Genomic DNA, 23,594 nt, shown 5'->3' on the forward strand with positions numbered 1-23,594 from the left:
AGGCTCTGAGACTCAGTGCTGCGGGTTTTTCATTGCAGTGTAGACATGCCCTGACGCACCAAGTCAGGAAAGCACATGCTAAATCAGCCATTATTTGTAATGGGACCTAAGTGGGTGTTTAAGTGCTGTGCTGAACAGGGAGGGACATGAGCACACACGGAAGTGCTTTGCTGAATTGGGGCCTTAGACCTGACTTTTCAAGTGCAACACAAATTGGCTTTTTAATTTTATAAATCAGGGCTGGGCAAACTTTTTGGCCCAAGGGTCACATTGGGGTTGCGAAAAGGTATGGAGGGCTGGGCAGGGAAGGCTGTGCCTCTGCAAACAGCCTGGCCCCTGCCCCCATCTGCCCCCTCCCACTGCCCGCCCCCTGACTGCCCCCCTCAGAACTGCCCACCCATCCAACCCCCCCTGCTCCTTGTCCCCTGATTGCCCTCTCCCAGGACCCCTCACCCCTAACTGCCCCCCCCCCGGGACTCCACCCCCTATACAACCTCCCCTGCTCCCTGTTCCCTGACCGCCCCTGCCCACCACCCCAAACCTCTGCCCCATCCAACCGCCCCCTGTTCCCTGACTGCCCCCTAGGACCTCCTGCCCCTTATCCAACACCTCCCTTCCCCCAGCCCTTACTATGCTGCTCAGAGCAGCAGGACAGGCTTATTGGAAAGCCTGGGAGGTGGGTGGGCGCAAGCCGCCCTGCCTGCACAGCAGTGTGGCTGCGGGGGAGAGGGGACAGTGGGGGAGGGGCTGGGGGCTAGCCTCCCCAGCCGGGAGCTCAGGGGCTGGGCAGGACGGTCCCGCGGGCTGGATGTGGCCCGCGGGCCATAGTTTGCCCACCTCTGGTATAAATCTAGGTACAAATAATATTTCAAACTCAAGCCATATGTTTATTTTTTGTTCAATAAAACCAAACCATTAGTTGCAGGTGAGGCTAACAAAAAGCTACAGTTACTATAAATATGATATCCCTCAACCAATGAACTTGATGATGAAATGATGAATGATGAAAAGCAACATGAGAGTGCCTGGTTTAATTAATAGCTATTAATCAGTGACAAGCAATTTTAAACATTTAAGCAATTAATGTCATTTTATTAAGGATTTGGTATTGCCCTAATCATAGCCTGATATTATTTCAAGGAATACTTTGTCTAATATTCTGGAAAGTGACTTGCACGTCTGGCTGCTGAGCTCCTGGCCTCTGACATTCAGACCCCTTTCAAGTGTCTCAAGATGTGTTCCCAAACATCTGGGCACCAAAAATCACTAACTAATCACCATTGCCATCGACTAATTCTACCAGGAAGATAAAGTGTGTGTGTGTGTCTGCGTGCACATATTTCATTTTAATATATCTGTATTTATCCAATCTCCAAAAAAGATACTTCTTTTTAAATTGCAGTGAACCTACTGTTCCTTATCCAGGAGTCATGTAGAGCAAAATGTGAATAAATCACTTTTCAATAGAGCAAAACCTCCTTCTGAAAGAAAGATAATTTTACAAGAAGTTTTGTGCCAGTATTCAGATGTATCACAAACATTCCGGACCATACACCTGCCTATATGCTGCACTAGGAACTATGAAGCCATTGATGTAAAATTGTTTTAATAGTATTAAGTTTATAAATAAGGTTTAATCTTTCATGTAAACTTTGATCTTTTGTGGTGATCAGGCATAAATATTTTACCTGTTCCTTGCCTTATATTGGCACAGGGTCATATGCCCAACAGCTCTCCTTCCATCATATCTTTGAGATGCCTACAGAGCCCTCTCCATCACATCTTCACATTCTCTGCAGTCTATCCAGCACATCCTTGCCTTCCCAAGCACGACCTCACATTTCTCACAGTTCCCCAGGTATGCCCTGGCATTCCCTCTACACTCCCCACTGGTGCACCCTCATGTTCCCAATGCACAGACATCCGTGCATCCTGGCATTCCTGACAGTCCCACTCGGGTGCTTCTGGCTGTTCCCCCCCAGGACATCTTTGTCTTCCTTACACTACATCACAGTGCCTATTCACATTCCTCACAGTTCCTCAGGTGCATCCTAGTGTTCTTCCCAGGTCCCCAGCACGCCCTCATGCTGCACATGGGCTCTGGCATGGTCCTCCTTTCCCTACAGTTGTCTGCCCAGTACATCCTCATATTCCCAACGTCCTTGTGATCCCCAACCTCTACAGCATGACCCTTGGGATCTCCACTCATGTTCTCCACAGTTCCCCTATCACATCCCTGAGCTCTCCCACCCCACTATGTCTACATGTTCCCCACAATCCCCCCAGCATGTCCTGATGCTCCCTGCAGTCCTCATATTCTATAGTCCCTTCCACCACCCAATACATTTTCATATTCCCTACATCACCCACATTCCCCACACCAATATGGCTTCCCAGTCCCACCCTCTACTTGGTACATCCTTGTACTGCTGCAACTCCTCTTTGCCATGCCCTCATGACTTCAGCTACCTCTCCCTGTGTTTCCATGTTCCCCCCACACACCTCAGATGTCTTCATGTTCCAACAAGAAAAGGAGTACTTGTGGCACCTTAGAGACTAACCAATTTATTTGAGCATAAGCTTTCATGAGCTACAGCTCACTTCATCGGATGCATTCAGTGAAGTGAGCTGTAGCTCACGAAAGCTTATGCTCAAATAAATTGGTTAGTCTCTAAGGTGCCACAAGTACTCCTTTTCTTTTTGCGAATACAGACTAACACGGCTGCTACTCTGAAACTTGTTCCAACAGTTACCCTGCCAACCTGGCCTCACATTCTAGTTTCTCCACCCACCCGGCCTTCTGTTTACACAACCCCCCAGAACATTCTTACATTCCTACCCTGCCCCCCACCCCGCCTCATGCTTCCACACCCCCTGCACACCCCCTACCCTCGAGAAAGTCCTCACATTCCCTCATCACAACCCACAGAATATCCTGTTGTTAGAATGTGACTTTTTAATTCAAATGGAGATGGGAGCAGCTTAACAAACAAATATGTTCTCAACCATAACAGGGCAATGACACAGGGATAAGTGACTGATGCAAGAGAGCATTTCGAGAACAGAACTGAGCCATGCTTCCCTAATTTTATCCTCTCCTTCCTCTTCCCATTAGGATCTGCCATGGCAAAGCTGTGGCAATGCCTGGAACACAGAGAGATGCTTTTCCAACTACTCCCTCAATGATACCACCAACCTGACCAGCGCTGTGACCGAGTTCTGGGAGTATGTCTCCAGCCTAAGTCAGGTTTCACCACTGCAGGGACCATCTCATCAATTCATGGGGGGTTCTTGTTCATCCATTTGAGAGTAGCTTTGAAAGTCTCTGTTGGAGACATGAAGTTGTTCATCAGACCATGCTGAATGAGTGCTCTCTGTCTCCAGAGGGGGCTAAATGTCCGGTTCATGTGCATTTAAACATTCAGACAGGGCAAGGAGGGTCAAAACACCTCTCATCATCCATCCTTCTTCCATCAGTCCCTCACACTATATCTCATAGTCTTGCTGACCTTCTTGCCTTTTGCTGATGTTTGGGCTCACACCCACCTTTTGTGCCCTCTGCCCGCATCTGGGCTCACCCTAATCCTTCGTTCCTTCTGTCTGTGTCTGAAATCTCTCAGTCTCTGTAGATTATACTTTTTTCTAATTCCATGTCTTTTGTCTGCAGGAGGAACATGCACCAGATTTCTGGTGGCCTGGGGGAGCCAGGTAACATCCGCTGGCCCCTAGCTGGCACTCTCGCTTTAGCATGGGTTCTGGTCTATTTCTCCATCTGGAAAGGAGTAGAGTGGACTGGAAAGGTACTTTGTAATAATCAAGCAATACAGTGTTGCCTTTTATTACTGTACTCATCTCTCATGTTGAAACGTCCTCCAGATTCAATTTTGAGTGCCTGTAATTAGGGTTTACTGTGTTTCAAGGAGGAATTGGAGTGTGTGCCATTAAATTCTTTACCTTTCACAGTGGTAAAAATTGCAGGAGTTGCGGAATTCTAATCATAGAGAATACTTCTTAACCGTAGAATCTCCAGGCTGAGTACTGAACTTTCAGACTTTTGGAACAATTTAAGCCAAGCTTTGAAAAAAGGACTTTCAAAGCCCAACTTGAAACACCTAAAGGGGCCTGGGCCCCACCCTAAGCACCCACTCTCTGAAACTCAGGTCATTTTAGGGGATTAGAAATTGAGCATCCAGAATCACTGGTCTCTTTTCACCTCATACGTTGGGTTTTAAGGATGGCCCTCGAAACAGAAACATATTGCTATTTCCTAGTGTATAACATTACAGACCAGCACCATAAAAAAGAAACATCTGAGAAATTGAATAGTTTGGTAAAATGGTGCTCCTGGGATATATTATCTAGGATGTAACTTGGAGTGATGGGATGACATTAAGAAAAGAGTAATCTAGACTGAATGTCAAAAAAAAATTCTTCACAGTAAACTTTCTTAGGTTGTGAATTAGTCTCCCAAGAAAAGTGGGGGAAGCACCTTCAGGCAAACTAGCATTACTTGAATCATTTAAATAAAACAGTTATTCACGTAGCTGGAGTTGCATCACTTAGGTCGACTTAACCCTGTAGTGTAGACCTGCCCTTAGAGCCCGGTTCACTTCTTACTTACATCAGTGAAAATCAGGAGTAAACCCACTGAAGCGAGGAGAATCAAGTCACTGTTGTAGCTCTGACTGTGAGTGCCTCACTACACAACTAATGTCTCCCTTTCTGTCTCTCTCAGGTGGTGTATTTCTCAGCCACCTACCCTTACTTCATGTTAATTATTCTTTTCTTCCGTGGAGTCACTCTACCGGGAGCCAAGGAGGGAATTCTCTTTTACATCACACCAGACTTCAGCAAACTCTCTAAGTCTGAGGTGGGTCCCGCAATGTTTAAAGCTTTTGCACTGCTGTATTCAAGTTCCTTGGCACTTTGAACATTTTAAGTTTCTCTAATAACAAAAAAAAAACCTCCCCATCTTAGAGTCTTAGAATCCCAGTTGCCAGAGTCTTCACAGTCAGAGACAAAACTGGGCCAGATCCACAACTGGTGTAGATCAGCCGTGCTCCATTGAAATCCTGTAGTATTATCAAAGGAGTGATGCTGATTTACACCGACTGCAGACGTGACCCTCCAACATGCGGATGCTCCATTCCACTGATTATTCTAGGGGCAGCTGTTTGGGTTGGATAGTGCAGTCCCAGGTAGAGGAGGCAATGGAACCCTATATTACCCATACCTGCAATGCTAGATGTAGCTACGAGTTCAGCATCAGACATAGCTGTTATTTTAGGTGGAAGTGTTTAAATGGCAAGTGATAGCCATATACTGTTTGCCTTACTCAGTGGGAAGCCCAGTGAAGTAGAGATGCTTGAGAAGGCAAGTTTCTCTCTGTGATAGAGTAACAACTCCTTCGAGGTCTGTGAGGTTGCTGGCCATGCACAAGTGGTGACAACTGAATAGTCCTGTTTGTGTAGAGCTCCCAGTGATCCTTCTTTGTAGGAACCACTGCACTGTAACAGTATTGCCAACCCATGAGTAAGGCTCCCCTCAGAAAAATTACAAGATTGGTTTAAACATCATGCCATAAATATATAAAAAAACACCTTCTGTGTTCTTTTTATTAGCCCCCTGGGTTTGGGGCCTTTAAGTTACACAGGGGCCACATTTTCCAGCTTTTCTCTGCAACTATGCAGGCTAGAAACTACAACTTCTAAACAGTGAAAGCTGAGATTCTCATGTAATCCGCTGACTTCAGGAGCTGGGGCTTTAAGAAGACACACCAGCTATGGTGAGACTTGTGATAAAACGCAACTGTTGACACTCCTGCTCTAAGTACAGATGTTCCGGAGACCCCTTCCCTTCCCCTTGCATTGTGAGGTGGAGAAAATGATTCAGAATAATAAGACACAATCTCAGCCCCACCCCCCCCCCCCAGTCTGTGCCCATTTCTGGAACCAAAACCTGAACCAAAGTATTGTAAGGATTCTGGGATGTTCATTTAGAGCCAGGTTGCAGCTGGCTCTTGATGTGTTTGCAAGTTGGGGAAGGCACAAGAAGATCTCCCTTTCTTGTGGCTGATGAAAAGTGCTATATGAGAGCTAGGTATTATTACTGTGCATCTCCCAAGCACAGAGACTGCTCTCTGCTAGAACCCTCTGGGACATTAGCAACCCCAAAAAGAGCAAGGAGAAGCAAAGGCTGTCCCCCCCACCTCCTCCCCTAACCTGTATTGCTAGCTTGCTTTGGAGGGGTGTGCTCGTTTCTTCTTCCCATATGGAGGTGCATTCCCCCGAGTACAAGAGGCATTATGCTTCTGTAACACCTACAGATCCTGGTGGGCTGGATCGAACCTGCGGCCTCTGGAGCTTAGTGCATGAGACCTTACTGCATCTGCTAAAACCTAACTGGCTCTTACCTAAGGCTGTCGAGCAAACACATTAATCTCTCTCTTTCTAAGTGGTCTCAGTGCCAGGAGGTGTGTGGGTTATACTTCCATGAGGTAACATGTCTCCCTGAGCTCCACTTGGGAAACCTACCCCCATACAACACAGGCTAGTGTCTTAAAGCACAATCTGGCCCTTAACAGTTTTCTTCCATTACTGTTCATCTCCACCTGTCTCTGTACTTCTGAGTTCAGGCTGACTCTGGAAGTGCTAAAATAGGGGGAGAAGAGCTGTTCTCCTGGCATTTCTGGGAGCGGGAAGTAGTGGAAATCAAGTGTGAAGGCCTGTTCTCGTGAGATTTCCAGTCCTGCTGTGCTGGCCCCAGAAGCTCTGGTTAGTTTGGATAAGCAGCCAACTTTGTAGGTGTTTATGTGAAAGGAACCCAAATTTAAAATCATTTGAGGTTCTCTCCTCAGTAGTGACAGACAAGAGCAGAGCCTGCGTTGCAGAGATTAGACTGGGATTTAGTTGCAGAGTTTAGATCAGAGTTTAGTGCTAAGAGCGAGATGGGGCGGGAACATGCTAATTAGGGCCCATCTCCAGCACTGATTTTTATTCCTGCTAGCTGCTGCAGGAGCTGTGCAAGCAACCTGGGAGTCTCACTGCAGCAGGCTCTTCTGTCCTAGCTAAACAGCATAGGAGTCAATACTGCACATCCCGAAGGGAGTCGTAGGCCTGTTGATAGGGACATTGACGTTCATCTCTGGAGTATGTCACTGTAGTCTCTTACCTAAAGCTTCATCAAAATCAATATTTCGACTTTTCTACCTGCCATACTTCCCCTGTTACCTGCTTTAAACACGATAAAATATTGTTCAAAGAAGATCTAGAGAGCTAGGTGGACAGACTGGATTATGCAGAATGTGCCTGACAGTGCTATGGAATACTGAGTCCCGGCCTGTTCTTCCTTCGCAGGTCTGGATGGATGCAGCCACACAGATCTTTTTCTCCTATGGACTGGGGTTGGGATCTCTGATTGCCCTGGGAAGCTATAACTCCTTCCATAACAATGTATACAAGTCAGTATTCTTCAAATACCTCTACAAGCAGAAAGACTCACAGAGGCAAACTGTGAACCCCTGTGTGACATTGGTAAGCGTTTAGTCACAGGGGTATTCCCATTGCAGTCACCGAGACTACTCCTGTGAGTAACTACTCACCAGTGTAAGGGGTTCACAATCTGGGCCATAGTACCTGATGTTGTACGGTCTGTAATTCACCAGCATGCAACCCAGGCCTCACCACCGGTCTTCATATCTGAATGTCTTCTGGCCACATCACCAAGGACATCACCAAGTTACCCACCCCACTTCTGACCTTCACCTCTCACTGTCATCTGTCCACAGCATGGTAACTTGCCTCCTCAGGCCTCATTTTCACCCTCACCTCATCCCCTAACTCTAATCCTGTTCTGATTAGCTGACTTGACCAGAAATGCAGAAGGTTTTCTCCCATCTGTGTTTGCTTTTCCAGAGACTCAATCATTGTCTGCTGTATAAATTCCACCACCAGCATATTTGCAGGATTTGTCATTTTCTCCATTGTTGGCTTCATGGGTCACATTACCAAGAAGTCAATCGCTGAACTTGCATCGTCAGGTAAGCAGACATTGCATGTGTAGTGTTCAGACTAGAAATGTGATCCAGTGGGTGGGCCACTGGCGTGGGGGTCAGGAAAGATGTGTTTTATTTCCAACTCTGTTACTGATCTATTATGTCACTTTGGACAAGTCACTTCACCTCTCTAGCCTCTGTTTCTCCCCCTACCCTAACAACACTGCAAACTCGTACCCTTTGTAATTCCATTGAAGCTCAATGGAGTTACAGTGGTGTAAATGAGAGGCGAATAAGGCCAGTTTTGGAGGAGAATTTTTATATATCGTGCACAACTAATTTTATTAAACTTACAAGACCAGAGCCCCACTGCCCTCAACGCAGCAATGCCAGTTTTCACGACAGACGATCTGGCCCATGAAGTGAGTGAAAATGACCTCCAAAAAGAAAACAGGTTCCAAATTTTCAGAATGTAATAATAGTGAATAGCATTTTGTCAATCAGCATTGTTCTCACTGAGCTTTCCTGACTGGGGCGCAAGTGTGTAATTCAATTTCCTGAGATGGTACAGAGTTGTAGGACTGGATGGCTCAGGAGACTGGGAACGAGCCATTTGGCAAATTCTTTGTCAAGCTGAACAGATGTGAGGAATGGCCTGGGTCCCAGAGGAATTTGGGAAGCTTATTCCTGATAGACTCAGGTGCTCTTTCCACTCAGGTTCCCAACACAGGAAATTCTGAGGTTTGTTGTTGTTCTACACCTAGATTGTCTATTGTTCAGGACTGGTGCACTTAAGGATGCTCTTTACGGGTATAGCCCTTTGTTAGAGCTTTCCCACGGAGTAGCTAAGCTCTGATACGATCAGTATTCTTACAAGAGCTGGCTGAAGCTCAACGTTTCCTTTTTGTGGGAAATTCTGACATTTTTGTTCTGAATTCCATTTTCAACCTTATCAAAGAGGTGAGTTTTTTTCAATTTTTTCCCCCAGACTAAATTTCTTTGCAATTGACATGTTCCCCCAGAAAGTTTCAATTTTGACGAAATGGCATTTTGGGACCGAAAAAAATCCTGTTGGAAAATGTTTGATCAACTCTCATTCTCAGTGTATATGTCAGTAACAAAGGATACGCATTTCCAGGAAAACGTTTGATCCCCCAGTCTGTTCCTGCATCATTGATGATGGTAACAAAATGGCATTGTTGTTTAAATGGGGGAAAAGATGAATGGATTGTCAAGTCCCTCACCCCTCCTTTGTGCAGCACAGACCAAGGGGGCAGATTTTCATGGAGCCCATATTAAAATATTGGCAAGTTTTTGCTGTTGCCATCGCTCGGTTTAATAGTCATACTGAGCTCTGACATGCCTCATTGTTAAAGCTCTTTAGAAACGTAAATTATTCAATATGTTTTCATTCTGGTAGGTCCAGGACTGGCTTTCCTTGCCTACCCACAGGTTGTCACGCAGCTGCCCATGTCCCCTCTCTGGTCGATTCTCTTCTTCTCCATGTTAATGATGTTAGGCCTCGACAGCCAGGTGAGACAACACACCGGGGAAAGTGGGCAAGAAGCAAAGCTGTGGTTAGATAAGAACCACCCCAGATGATAGTTGTCTGTCCTCTTCTGTCAGTCCTGTACAGTATTCCCTCTAATTTTTTCTATCCATGTGCAGAATGAATTTTGTTATGTGCACCATATCAAGGTAATGTGCAGATGTGCGCCACCAGAAGAAACCAAAAATCTAGATATAATATATATTTTTAAAAAGTTACCACAGGGATAATTACTCCAGCCAGGACAAGTTAAGCATTTTAGAACTCACTACTCAAAGAATTAAATTTAAGCGTAAGAGAGAAATAAAAATTGTGAAATTTTTTAGTCAAAACACTAAAATAAAACACTTTGAAAGAAGTATCAAGAAGTAACAACAACAACAAGTATGTGTTGGGAGGTGAGTGTGAAAGACAGAGTGTATGTGTGTGACACAACAATGTAATTTTGTGTGTGTGTGAGAGAGAGAGAGAGAGAGAGAGAGAGACAGAGGAGCACATTGCCCCTTTAAGTATGCCACCCTTTTAAGTAGATCAACAAGTTCAGACACAGCAGCAGCTGCCAGCAAGCCCTCTCCATCCTGAGCCTTGTTGTGTGTCCCCCACGGCTCTGTGGAGATGGTGTACAGGGGCAGGGGGACACCCTGACATCAGCACGCTGCCCTGCCTTTTTTCCCTTCCCCTCCCCACTCTGCACAGCAAGCGGAAGGCTCCTGGGAGTGGCTCCAGGGCAGGGGGAGCACACGACAGTTGTGGGAGGGATACCTGAACTGCGTGGTACTTAATAGCCTGCTGGGTGGCTGCTTACAGGGAATGTATGTCCTGTATGGGGTGATTTCTCACACTCAAAAATGAGATCCTCCATTTTGGGCAGATCTTCACGTACAAGGGAAATTTTAGGCAAATACTAGAGAATATTTATAGAAGGCAATAGTAATTTTGAGTATTCACCTGGGACACCTGATTCCAAGAGATACCACTCAGAGTCAGAGAACACAGGCACCAGGATGTCTTTGTACTACAGTAGCTCCTGGCCCTATTGTACCGGGTATAGTAAAGACACAGGCAAGTCGGCTTACTTTATCAAAGGAAATACCAGCTATTCCTGAGTGACACAGCCAACCCACCAGACACTGGTTGATTCCTTGAAAGGCTTACAGAAGCAGTAGGTTTGGAAGGGGAAGATGGTAGTGCCCTTCCCAGTTAATTCTGGGAGGGCATTCTGTGCATATGGGGCAGTGCAGGAGAAAGCCCACAAGTTATAGGGAAACCTTGTGCCATGGCCTGATCTAGTCCCACTCCCTGGAGGGACACCAGCCTGTTGTGATGGGATCGGATTGCTGAATCCTACATGCTTCCTAGCCCCTGGGTCCAGTTAGTGACATAGTAGCCATAGAGCAGATGCTTCCTACAGCGATGGAACAGGTTTTTCTGTTGCTGTAGGTAATCCACCTCTCTGAGCAGCAGTAGTTAGGTTGATGAAAGAATTCTTCTGTCAACCTTGTCGTGTCTACATTTGGGGTTCGGTTGGCTTAGCTATGGTGCTCAGAGGTGTGGATTTTTCACACCCCTGAGCGCTGTATCTATGTTGATTGAAATTTTAAGTGTAGACCAAGACTTAGACAAGTTCCCTGAAGAGCCCACCTGGTGGTGGAAGCTCTGGTTTCTAGTTAACCCCTTTAAGGGCAATGTGTCAGTAAAACAAGGAAACACAGGCTTAGCAAAGGGATTTCTTAAACATAAACACACACACCTTACTCTTAAAAAGCACAATAGAGTTTTGTTTGTGAGTTCTGGGTTTGGTTCAAGGCCTTAGGGGAGGTAAAATCCTTCCTTCCTCCACTCACTGTAGCTTGCCTTCTGTTCCTGGCGATGAAATGGCTTCCTTGGCTTAGAAAGCAGCTACCTTGTCAAAAAGACTAGATTAGATGGGGGGAGTGGTGGGATTCCAGCTCCCCCTCTCCCCAGACAGATTTCTGTGAAGAGAGTCCATTCAAAGCCAAAGGCCCTGCTGGCAGAAACCGTATTGTTTGAGCAAGGGAAATTTGCTCAGTGTTGATGGCCCTTGATTGCTCCATCACATCTTCCTTCCTCCCTCCCCTCACCCCTACATAGCCTCTCTGCTACAAAATGCTGAAAAATGGATGATCTGATCTACAATTACTGATCTGATCTACAAAAACTGGTTGCAATTACAGACAACATTCATAAAACGACATGAAATTCATAAATGGACATGGACATATTCCCCAAACTGTCACACCTTGTGTCCAATCAAATCTAATCAACCCTGCTGGAGTTTCACATGCTGAATGCTCCCATTGAACAGCTCAGACCAGGACTTATTGCTGATATTATTTGGCAAACAATCTCAAATAATGAGTAAATGTTCCAAAAGTAGCTAAGTTCACTGAAAGAACTATTCTCTGTGGATCGTTCACTCGGCTCTCGTAAATAGTTCAATACATGACAATAAGGCTCCTAAGCACTGTGTGGAATTATTGATGCCTTTGCATCTCAAATATCACATGAAAGTCTTAGAGTCCCATATGACTGTCAGTCTCACAGGGCACGGAGCTCTTTGGGGGCTGTCAGTGCCTGGGGAAGGGGTGTGTGAGGCATCAAAAGCAAAACAAGCATTTAGAAAAACAGATAAATAGATGTTGAGGGTTTCTGTCTGCATACTGGAGATTTACTCATTCAGGATATGATTTACACGCATAGCGTGGAACCCACAATGCCTGCAAAAAATATGCCTACTTTTGCATGTGCAGTAACAACTGTGCATGCAAATAGGTAGGTAGGTAGGTGCCTGGCTAGTTATTAGTACACACAGGCTCCTGATTTGCATGTGTTGCTATAACTGAGCACACAAATGCAAGTGTGCAATTGCACAAATACTTCAGGTTGCCTTTTTTGAAAATTAGGCCCCACATGTTCTCAGAAAGCGTTGGTTGTGCACAGGAACATCTTCTGCAGGACGGTCAGCAGCCCAGTCCATGACTGCTTAGTCCAGGCCAGGTGTAGCAAGGTGGGAAGGCTCTTGAGTCAAACCCCACCCTTAACAGGTGCTAGACCCCTTCAGAGGGCTGCTGAAGTTCTGCTGGCTCATTGTCGCAGGTGCAGCTCATTATTGCAGCTGGGCTAGAAGGGAGGTGGGAGTGGTTCCCTGGAGAGAGGCCAGAGTTGGGCCTGGAGGGACACCCAAGCTGGGAAGCTAAGATTGAGGTTTATGTTCTGGTCATGTTTGAGCTGCCAAGAAAACCAAAGCCCATGAAAGTGGGGGGTGTTTGGCCAGTAAGGTGTTGCTGCACTCAGTGTCGAAACACCTAACTGATTTAAGAGCCTAAATCTCATTTTCCAAAGGGGTTTAGGCACTTAGAACCCTAAATCCTGTCGGCTCTCAAGGGGATTTAGACTCCTCAATCAGCCAGGCATTGCAGTGCTAAGCGGCACAACACCTAAATACCTTTACAAAATTGAGCCACAAGGGCCATTTCAGTGAAGCACTTAGGCACATCTTTAACTTTCAACATGTGCTTAAGTCCATCCCGGCTCAACAAAGCCCTTGAGCGTGTGCTTAAAGCAAAGAATGTGTTTAAGTACTTGGCTGAATCGGGGCCTAACTCCGGGTCTGTGTGCTCTGGGGAGGACAGAGTCGGGACTCAGCCTGCTCACACCTGGGCTTAAGGAGAACCGCTTTTGGTGAGGGTAGGCAGCACAGGGCGCTGGAGAGTCAAGGGGAATAACAGGGTCTGTCTGTGCCCAGTAGCCTCAATAAATAATCCTTTGTGTATTTACTACCGCTACGTCCTGTCTCTTTGCATCATGAGGGACATCGCAAATTCTTATTCACAGCTGCAGTGGCATACGCTGATACGCACAGACACACACACACGTTTTCACTCGTGGGTTCAGTCCTCTTGCATCTAGATCTAGGTTTAGTTCTCTTGCATCTCTTGCATAATGTGCTAATGATTCCTTTTAACTGCCAGTTTCCAGGTCAGGCGTTTGCTCCCCTAGGGGAGTGAGTGGAGCCTTGTGATTCCAAGCCCGCGTGTGTCCCATGTGATGCCATCTTTTACAGGTTATTCATGAGCATTTCTTGCTGATGGAATCAGAGTCCTGCACAGCAGAAACACCCACTCACAAGCCTATCTGCTGAATAGCTGTTTTTCTGCAGTTAAACTCCCTTTGGGCCGTCTTCTTCTCCTGCATGATACAAGGAGCTCTCCCTGAAGCCAGTGGGAGTTCTTTGTATCCTGTGGTGGGGATCGCAAGCCCCTTGAACTGTGGGAAAACTCTCTTGTCTGCTAATTGTTGTGAGGTGCCAGCCTGTCAGTGACCCACTATTCTACTGCCCCACAATTGATGGAGTGACCAGACCCCGGCAAGGGCGGAAAAAAGAGTGGGGGAGAATCAGGAATGGAAATAAGAAACAGGAAATAACAGGATCACCAACTCAGGTTTGGGGTGCGGGACAGAGGCCTATTATAGAAAAGCGACAGGAATAATGAAGAGACACAACAATATACTGAGGAAAGTGAAACATTTCAGAAAACGCACAAAAGCCACTGTAAAGAGAAAAAAGAAAGAAGGAAGGAAGGAAGCGAGTACACAGAGTGATAACAATTATTATTTATTATTTGTATTATGCTAGTGCCTGGGAGCCCCAGTCATGGACCTCAGAATCCCATTGTGCTAGGTGCTGCACAAACACAAAACAAAAGACTGTCACTGCCCCCAAAATCTTATACTCTGAACATACAGCAAGAGAGAACAGATGGAGTCAGACAGATAGATGGGCAGGGAGGGGTGAGTAAAAGGAACCAATGAGACACTATTGGTCAGCACGATAGGCCGTGGACTCTGCACACCAGCAGCCCAAGCAATGTCAAATAGGAAACACCGCAGTGGCCTGCTCTTCAGAGGTATGGAGCACTCGCAACTCCAGCAGACGTCAGTGGGAGCCGCGGGAGCTCAGCACGGCTATAAATCAGGCCATTTTTGTTTAGGTGCCTAAATGTTCTATTTGGGTGTCTAACTTTAGGCACCCAGGTTTGAAACGTTTAGCCTTAATGACTTGTTCAAGGTCACATAGCAGGTCCGTGTCAGGATTAGACCTGGGGGCTTCCTAGCCCCCAGCCAGGTGCGGATTGCACGAGCAGCATTGCACAATTTGGCCATCTCTTCCTGTGTGTTCCATGTGGTCTGGTTAGGATGTGGAGAGGTGTGTATCCCATCGGTATTTACTGCTTCAGCCTTCCTCTCCCCCCCCACTACTCCTCACACAACTCCCCTAGGACTTCCCCCATGCATATCTGCTCCAGTAACTCCCTGTGCCCACTTCTCTCTCCTCCCGTACACCACTCTTAATCTGAAGTGACTTCCGGTTCCCTTGCCATTTACCCTCTTGCTCATATCTTCCCCCACTTGATGGTCTCCCATACCCAGGCCCTTCTCTTTTCCCCTCTACTTTCCCCCTGTTACTTTGCATATCCAGTCCTCCCTGTCAGCCACCCTCCCCTTCACTTCCACACCAGCCCCTTTCCTTCTCCACAACACCAATCATTATCCAGCTACCTGTGGTAACTCCTGCAGTCAAGTGAAAGGAACAGATTTTGACACCCACACCAGGCTTCAGCATGATGGTCCTTCAGCACCGTCACTACATGCTGGAAATGAGGTGAAGGCAGCAGGGAAGCAGTGGTCAGTCGAACACAGAGATAGAAGAAGTAACACAAATCCAGGCTGAGAGGAGGTGCATTCTCCAGAGGGGAGGGAGGTGGCACCACACCGGGGCAGTCGGGGGGGGGGGGGGAGGAGGAGAAGGAGTGTTTCAAGGGAATGCAGAGGGTGGTGATATGTTTGTGTGTGTCTTTCCTCCTGCAGTTCTGCACTGTGGAGGGGTTTGTCACAGCCCTGTTAGATGAGTATCCCTATCTCCTGAGGGCCAGGAAGAAGCTCTTCATTGCTGTGGTCTGTCTTATCTCCTACATTGTTGGATTCTCCAACATCACCCAGGTACCTCTCCCTGTGCTCACTCCTGTTCCTGGTGCTTTTCCATCCACCTTTTTGTATAACAGCAGCAGAGGAAGCCTGGGGGAAGGGCCATTGTCTGTGAAAGACACTAGGGCCACTGTTGGTCTGGGCTTTGCCCAGCACTGTCATCTATCCAGCAAGCTGCAGTCTACACATTAAATCTCAGTAAGTTATCATCATCCTTGTGGTCAGTCTAGCTGGGACTCCTGTTGCTTCGAGGATGGGCCTATGCCCTGGAGGGTGACACATTCTCTAAGCAGAAGATTGAGATAAACCAAAAGAGAGCAGGTCTGGTGGGGCTCTGGGGCAGTGACACTAAGGCCCAGGCTCCATGTTTACATGCCCTAGTGAGTGACCTAATGCAGAGATCTGTATACTGGGTGTATGGCAGTGAGGCTCAGGCTTTTTGTGCAGACTTCAGGGCCAGGCTCGGTGACATGGAGGCCAGGGTGTGGATTTCCCACTTTGTGACTTCGTGCTGGATGAGTCACAGAACATGGAACATCTGCAGAAGCATCTGAAGTGCAGCAGGAGGGACAGAATGGATTCATTTTACAAAGTGGCTTCACCTCACACTAGAGGAGGAAGGCAGCCACACGAGAGTCCTGCTTGTCTCCCTGCCTTCAGCCAGGCTTGAACACTCACTCCTTGACCACATTCCAGAGTACGTCTGTTAAAATGGCAGGAATTTGATTATAACAAAATGATGCATCTTTGTTGGCTTCCATAGGCCAAGGAAATTAACACACACAGGCAGAATGATTAGATAAAAGTATTGATCGTATTAATCCTCAGCTCCCCACCCAGGCTGTACTCTATAACCAGGCCCCCTCCCTTTGGCTTTGTCTCCTCAGGGTGGCATTTATGTCTTCAAGCTGTTTGATTATTATTCAGCCAGTGGCATGTGTCTTCTCTTCCTCGTCTTCTTTGAGACCATCTCAATTTCCTGGTGTTACGGTAAGTGCAACTCACCTTGTTCCTTTGCTTCTTATCTACAGGCACAGAAGGTGCTATTTGCAAAAGCCCTCAACACTAGCACTGAAGTCAGTGGGAGATGGACAACTGACTATAGTGTTGGGCCAAAGCTGAAAGCTTTTGAAAACCCCCGGGATTTTTCATCTTGCTTCCTCAGACAGCCACTCAGCTGAGCACATGTTCACAGAGATTCCTATACAAATGGAAATACGCACAGGCCTCTAGAATTGGATTTTTGAGGGTATGATACGAATATAGAATTTGTTAGGCCAAATCTGACTGCTGAGCCATCTGCCCTGGTATCCTGGCAGTGTCCAATGTCTGATGCTTAGGAGTCCCCCCTCTTCAGTAACTTGCCCATCCAATTGTGCAGTGCTGGGGTGTCAGGAAATTCCTTCTTGACCCCTCCAAGGTCAATCTATGACCTAGTCTATCTTATGATCTAGACCTTTGCTAGTTGATTATTATCACTGTCTTAGCTTGGGAAGCTGTAGATGTTTTTAGTGGTCATAAAATTATCTAGGTTCCCATTAAGATAGAGTCCAGTGTTTGTGTCTATGGCCTCTACTTTTTATCTGGGGAGTCAGCGTTACACTTCTCCATGCTCACCTTAAATGCCTGCTCTCCTCTCTGATCTCACATGTCCTCCTTCTCCTGTTCTGTGTTGGGTCACTGGACAAAGGTGATGAGAATGGTGCTGAGATATCATTGCTGCTGTTAATACACATTTCTCACTGTAGGTGTGAACAGATTTTACATGAACATTGAAGAGATGATTGGCTACCAACCTTGCAGCTGGTGGAAGCTCTGCTGGGCCTTCTTCACTCCCCTTGTTTGTGTGGTGAGAACAAAGCAACTCTCTTTGGGGAGGTTGATCTAGAAGGGCCACCTCACTGGGATCATTCTGTGGGTGGGGGAAGCACTAAATTTTTATTCAAGGTAACTCCAATCCAAATCCAGATCTGGCATTAAATGCAAGTTGGTCCTGAGAAGAGTCAAAGTGACTGGCAGGAAAAGAAATATGTAGAGCCTCTTTTATTCTCCCACCTGAATCCCTGCAACTGACTCTCAGAAGAGAGCAGGGAGTTTGGCCTAGAATCATAGAATATAGAATCTCAGGGTTGGGAGGGACCTCAGGAGGTCATCTAGTCCAACCCCCTGCTCAAAGCAGGACCAATCCCCAATGTTTGCCCAGATCCTTAAATGGCCCCCTCAAGGATTGAACTCTCAACCCTGTGTTTAGTAGGCCAATGCTCAAACCACTCATGCATTACTCCTGTGTTTGATATTTCAGAAGCTGAACTGGTGATTTATGACTTTAAAAATCATTGTTGGCTGTGGGGAAAACTTTCAGCCACTCCAGCTCCAGCCTCAGCCCCTCCCAAGCCTCTCTCAGCAGGAGGCACTCACAGAAATAATAGAATTGGCACTGATGAGCTCTCAGTTCCTCCGCCCCCCTCCAACCCTTCCTCTCCCAGCAGGAGGTGCTATTGGCATTGCCGCAGGAATACTGGCTGTGAGAAGTTCCTAGCTCCTGAGAGTCAGCTAAGAGGAAGCTATTTAGGAAATGGTTTGGGAGTGCAGTGTGCAGCAGAAGCCTAAGTAGGGAGGGGTGTAAGTGCTCTGGCTGGGGCAGGGAAGTTTAGGGGCACTGACCATGGGGAAAACATTACCATGCATTCTCAGTCTCTCTCAGCCAGAATTGCTGTAGGAAATGGGGTAGAAACAATCTCTGGTGGAATGAGAAGATTAGAGAGAAAGGTGCGTTGGTGCAGGAGCCCTGGCTGTGGGAGGAGCTGTTGGGACTGATCTGGGAGCCCTGGCTTTTGGGGCAGCTCTTGGGCCATGGCTGGGGAGCGGGGGCAGTTGGGAATGGTGTGGGAGCCCTGGCTGGGTGGGAAGGGGGCTGTTGGGAACGGTGCGGGAGCCCTGGCTGGTGGCCAGGAGCAGTTGGGAATGGTGGAGGAGCCCTGGATGGGAGGAGGGGGGCTGTTGGGAACGGTGTGGGAGCCCTGGCTGTGGGGCGGGCGGCTGATGGGAATGGTATGGAAACCCTGGCTGTGTGGGGGAGAGCTGTTGGGAATGGTGCGGGAGCCCTGGCTGGGGGGGCAGAGAGGGCTGTTGGGAATGGTGTGTGATTATTCACTAGAACTCATAGTGAGAATTTAGGGAACTCTCAAAAGGACAGTCAGTGAATATTTCTGCTTGTGCCGTACGATGCTGTGACTGCTGATCCTGTTTCTTCAGGGTGTTTTCTTCTTCAGCGTGGTTGAAATGACCCCTCTGACTCTGGGGAAATATGTCTATCCCACATGGGGACAGGGCATCGGCTGGCTCATGGCTCTGTCTTCCATGGTGCTGATTCCGGGCTATATGCTGTACTACTTCTTCATCTCCGAGGGGACCATCAGGCAGGTAAAAGCAACTTTCCAACTTCTGCCTCTGCTCAATTATCTGTCCAGAGTGAATTTCCCACCAGCAACCCACTATAAACTTCACTCAGCCCCTGTGTCATGGCATTGACTCCTGTAGTCTTTGTAAACCAAGGCTTCCAGAGACTCCCACCTCTTCCCCCAACACCCTCTGCGCTCTTCTGATCTGCTCCTTATGCTTTCTACTACCTCCTGCACAACACATTCCATGTAAGCCAATAGAAAGCCCTTTCTCACTGAGGCAAATGAATGACTTAGGGGATTGGGGTAAGAAGATATGTACCTTTACCTGTTGGTTACAATTCCTCACAGGTCAGTAGTGACCAAAAATTGTTACCTTCTCATTCCTGTTTGGTGTCTTATGTGAAATAAGTCGAGGGAATCTTGGTCCCATTCCTAGCAGATTACTGTTCACATCAGCCTATCACTGTTACATAGAGAGATGTTTGAAAATCTTCCAACAGAATGTTTTCCCATTGGAAAATGCTGTTTTGTCAGAAACACAACTTTCCAAGGGGACATGTAGATTCTGACAAATTTTGTTTTGAAAAAAGAAATTGAAATGATGTGTTTTGCGAAGGTCAGAACATTCTGTCTGGACCATTTCGGAAATGGAACTTTTTGATTTTTTCATTTCAAAATGACTTTTCATTTTGAAATGTATTTAATATTATCAACATTTTGTTTTTCAAAAAAAGTCAAAATCAAAAGGAAATGTTTTTGACTGTCTTGAAACAAAATCTTTTCATACATCTCGTTTCATGGGAAAGTTCTAAATTCTTTTTTGTTCCGATTTGGAATAAAAGCAAATGTTTGAAACTGTGGATATTCCAGTTCCTGTATAGTTCTAGTTATGAAAGTCACTAACAGGCAATCTCAGCAAAGATGCCACGTTCTAACTGAGCGAGAAGCCTGAACTAGCTCAGAGCCAAGGTCTATTGGTGAGGGAGGTTTGCACTGGGGCTGGCTGTCTCATGGATAAAAAGGGCTGTCAGTCTCCTATCTTTCGCCAGCATTCAATTCACTTTAAAAATGAAAGAAAGACAGAGAGAGGCCCCAGTGCTGCACCAATATAGACCCCACCACAATGTCATTTCCTTTAGGGTCAGAAGAAGAGACTGTCAAAGGCAGTCACAGGGCATTACCCTTCTCTCTGTTGATAGCAATAGGCTGCGCATTGTGTTGAGAATTAAAGCGAACAATCCCCACTCAGATCCATCTCTGATCCTTACAGATGATCCTTGCTCAGAGCTCCATAGGATGGTATGAACACTCACCACCCCTCCCCGCCACTCACTGGTAATATGCCACCGGGGGAAATCCCTTCTTGTCTCCTAACGCGGGCATCAGTTCCTCCCTGTGTTTGGTTCCAATTCTATTCTCATTGAAGCTGAGGACAGTATTCTCTTGACTTCACTGGGAGCAGGAGCAGGCTGGGAAGGCCAGATTGTAATGTCCTGACTCTCACTGAGTAGCATCTAAATCCTCAAGTAGTTCCGCTGACTTCAGCGGGGCGACTTGTACCATACCAAGTGATTAGGGATATCGCAATCTGCCCCTAAGTGAGCTGAATCCCTGTAGTTGTGCCTCTGAATCCATCTGTAACCTGAGATCCCACCTGTTGTCCACATTTCCACTGAGTCCCCGTCTTGCAGGCCCATGGAACGAGGTTATATTCTGTTGCTCCAGGAGCAACCTTAGCATCTGGTGTGCACTGACAATGTCAGTCAATGGGAATTAGAAATAATAACAGTGTGATTGGCTTCTATTTACCTTCCCCTCCCTTTGCTCACTCGATCAGACTCGATATCCCCATGTGCACTGACCGTTCTGCCAGTTCAGTGGAATGTCACTCTTTTCGGAGGCAGGCAACACACACACCCAGGCCCCCAGCCTCCATAATCCATTGCACTAGCATTAAACAGCTGGTGGCAGCAGGGAGTTAGACAGTGTGTGTGTATGTGTGTGCATGTGAGAGAGAGAGGATTAGCTTGTAACAGAGCTGAGGCTGGAGGGAAATTAGATGTCAATGCAGAATAAAAGGGTTTTGACAGACAGGAAAGATTATAAAATATTTTAATCCTACTGAGCATGAATGGCAGGAGAGCCTCCCTAAACATTTCAGGGGCTTCACCCGGCAAGAAAAACTTCAGATATGTCTGAGTACGGGGGCTCTTCCCTCTCCTGGAGGGGCTCTTCTCCAGCTCAGTGATGTCCATTCACTTCAGGCCCCCTTCCTCTCTGCCTCATGTTCCATAATTTAAAGCACCACTTCCCCTCCTGGAATTCAGCCTCCATGTCCATTCAACCCTAGGCTTCAACCCATATTGCTCAGACAACCAGTGCCCCTCTGCCTGAGGGACTGCTCTCTCCCACATTCCATCTCCCGGGGTGTCTTCCGGACACAGCTCTACCAATGGACCTCAGTTTTATTTAGACTTTGATCCTGTCAGGTTGATGTAAATGGGAATCCATGCTGGCATAAAGGGCCATGCAGGATCAGAGCCATAAACTGTAAATTCCTTGGCATTCTGTAACCATTGGATAACAATTTTTAATGAGAATTTCATGAAAAATGGAATAGAGAATGAAAAGTGGGTCCATTTTGAATCCTGTGAAATGGGAAGAACCTTGACGTTTTTGGTAACAAATTTTAAAATTTTGACTAGCTTTAGCATCTAGGTGCTGCTACAACTGTGCGGTAACTACTGGTTTACTTTGTAATGGTGGGTTTCAGAGTAACAGCCGTGTTAGTCTGTATTCGCAAAAAGAAAAGGAGTACTAGTGGCACCTTAGAGACTAACCAATTTATTTGAGCATAAGCTTTCGTGAGCTACAGCTCACTTCATCGGATGCAACTGATGAAATGAGCTGTAGCTCACGAAAGCTTATGCTCAAATAAATTGGTTAGTCTCTAAGGTGCCACAAGTACTCCTTTTCTTTTTGTAATGGTGCTCTCTGTTATTCATAAGAGAGAACTGTGTGTAATAGAAGAGCAAAGGGGAAGTGATTACATTGCCAAATAAAGGTGTCTGGTATCTGGAGCAATTGTCCTAATCACCTTCAGTGTTCACTATCCCCTTGGTAGCCCTCTTTCTGTAACTAGGGACCTCTCTTCAATTTAGAAAGAAGGGTTGTGACCATCAGCTTCAGCCACATGCCATGTGTGGAGGTGGTGGTGGTGGTGAAAGGGTCTCCTCATTTTCTCCTGGGTACTTGTGTCCTTCCTGTAATCTTTGTTTGTTTGTTTCTGGACAGCGTTTTCAGCAGATGACTCAGCCCACGCAAGAGGTGGATGTTCAGAACAATGGACTAAAACCGAAGACCTCACTGAATGGGAGAGTCTCAGATGCTGCTGTCTAGGCAGAGGGCAGAACCTATTCATCCTGCTCTGTAGCTGCTCCCGCCCCTGCGCTTTGAGCTCCCCTGGTGCTGCTTGTGTGTCCCCAACTCCACGGTTGGTTTCAGTCAGCATGGGAAGGATCTAACAGGGGAGCCCTTTCATGGCACTGCCCCCTAGCCCGGCTGATCAAGACTCTATTTTAAACTCCATAAGGACAATGTCCAGTGACTGTCTTCATAATTTATGATCCCAGTCCATACGGCCAGAAAGGAATGTCCCAGGCCCTAGTTTCCTGCTGACCACAGATGGCATTTTCTATAGTACAATAACGTCTCCTTTTTTGTTGTGTTCTTCAGCCCCTCTTCTGTACTAAAGTCCACCACGCACCCCCTAATGAACAGCAAGGCTGTCACAGCATGAAACCAGCTGTATTTTGGCTATGGATTCAAATTCCAGATGATTATCAATTAATATAGCATAAAGTACCTTTAAGGAATAATTAGTCCTAAGTGCTGTACAATGGATGCAGTAACCAGGAATACAGAATATTGGTGGCTACTGGATACCCCTCAGCAATCTGGACAGGCATAAGGGGTGCTGTGCTGGAGCTGCTGTCCTTTAGCCATGAACACACATTGTTGTTATTATTATTAGCAGTCATTTATACAGAGCCATAGATCTAAGATTCCCTTGTACTGGTGGAGGAGACATCCTTTATAATGTGAGCATGCTCCATCCTGACACACCCTGGTATGATGTTACGTCAGGGGTGGGCAAACTTTTTGGCCCGAGGGCCACATCGGGGTGCGAAACTGTATGGAGGGTGGGGAAGGGATGGCTGTGCCCCGCAAACAGCCTGGTCCCCGCCCTGCCCCCTATTCGCCCCCTCCCACTTCCCGCCCCCTGACTGTCCCCCTCAGAACTCCCGACCCATCCAACCCCCCCAGCTCCTCGTCCCTTGACTGCCCCCTCCTGGGACCCCCTGCCCCAAACCGCCCCCCCGGGATCCCACCCCCTTACCAACCCCCTCTGCTCCCTGTCCCCTGACTGTCCCGACATATCCACACCCCTGCCCCCTGACAGGCCCTCCCCGGAACTCCCACACCCTATCCAAACCCCCGTTCCCTGACCTCTGATTACCCCAGAATTTCTGCCCCATCCAATTGCCCCCTGCTCCCTGTCCCCTGACTGCCCTCTGGGACCTCCTACCCAACTCCCGCACCGCTACGGGCCGCCGCTGTCCCCTTACCATGCCACTTGGAG

General features: G+C 47.1%; 1 protein-coding gene across 1 annotated transcript in view; it reads left to right on the forward strand.

The window, feature by feature from the left end:
• Positions 1-22,351, forward strand: part of LOC311511029 (sodium- and chloride-dependent GABA transporter 1-like) — a gene marked incomplete at both ends in the record, with an annotated part of 31,609 nt that extends 9,258 nt beyond the window's left edge. The window contains 11 exons of the mRNA XM_084611275.1: positions 3,116-3,225; positions 3,668-3,800; positions 4,736-4,870; positions 7,356-7,459; positions 7,914-8,038; positions 9,414-9,526; positions 15,432-15,563; positions 16,436-16,538; positions 17,297-17,397; positions 18,804-18,971; positions 22,247-22,351. Coding sequence (XP_084467401.1) covers positions 3,116-3,225; positions 3,668-3,800; positions 4,736-4,870; positions 7,356-7,459; positions 7,914-8,038; positions 9,414-9,526; positions 15,432-15,563; positions 16,436-16,538; positions 17,297-17,397; positions 18,804-18,971; positions 22,247-22,351 — 1,329 coding nt within the window. The remainder of the gene's footprint in view (positions 1-3,115; positions 3,226-3,667; positions 3,801-4,735; positions 4,871-7,355; positions 7,460-7,913; positions 8,039-9,413; positions 9,527-15,431; positions 15,564-16,435; positions 16,539-17,296; positions 17,398-18,803; positions 18,972-22,246) is intronic.
• Between the last annotated feature and the right edge of the window lie 1,243 nt (positions 22,352-23,594).

Source organism: Lepidochelys olivacea (assembly GCF_965140295.1).
Source record: "Lepidochelys olivacea isolate rLepOli2 genome assembly, chromosome: 1".
Lineage (NCBI taxonomy): Eukaryota > Metazoa > Chordata > Testudines > Cheloniidae > Lepidochelys > Lepidochelys olivacea.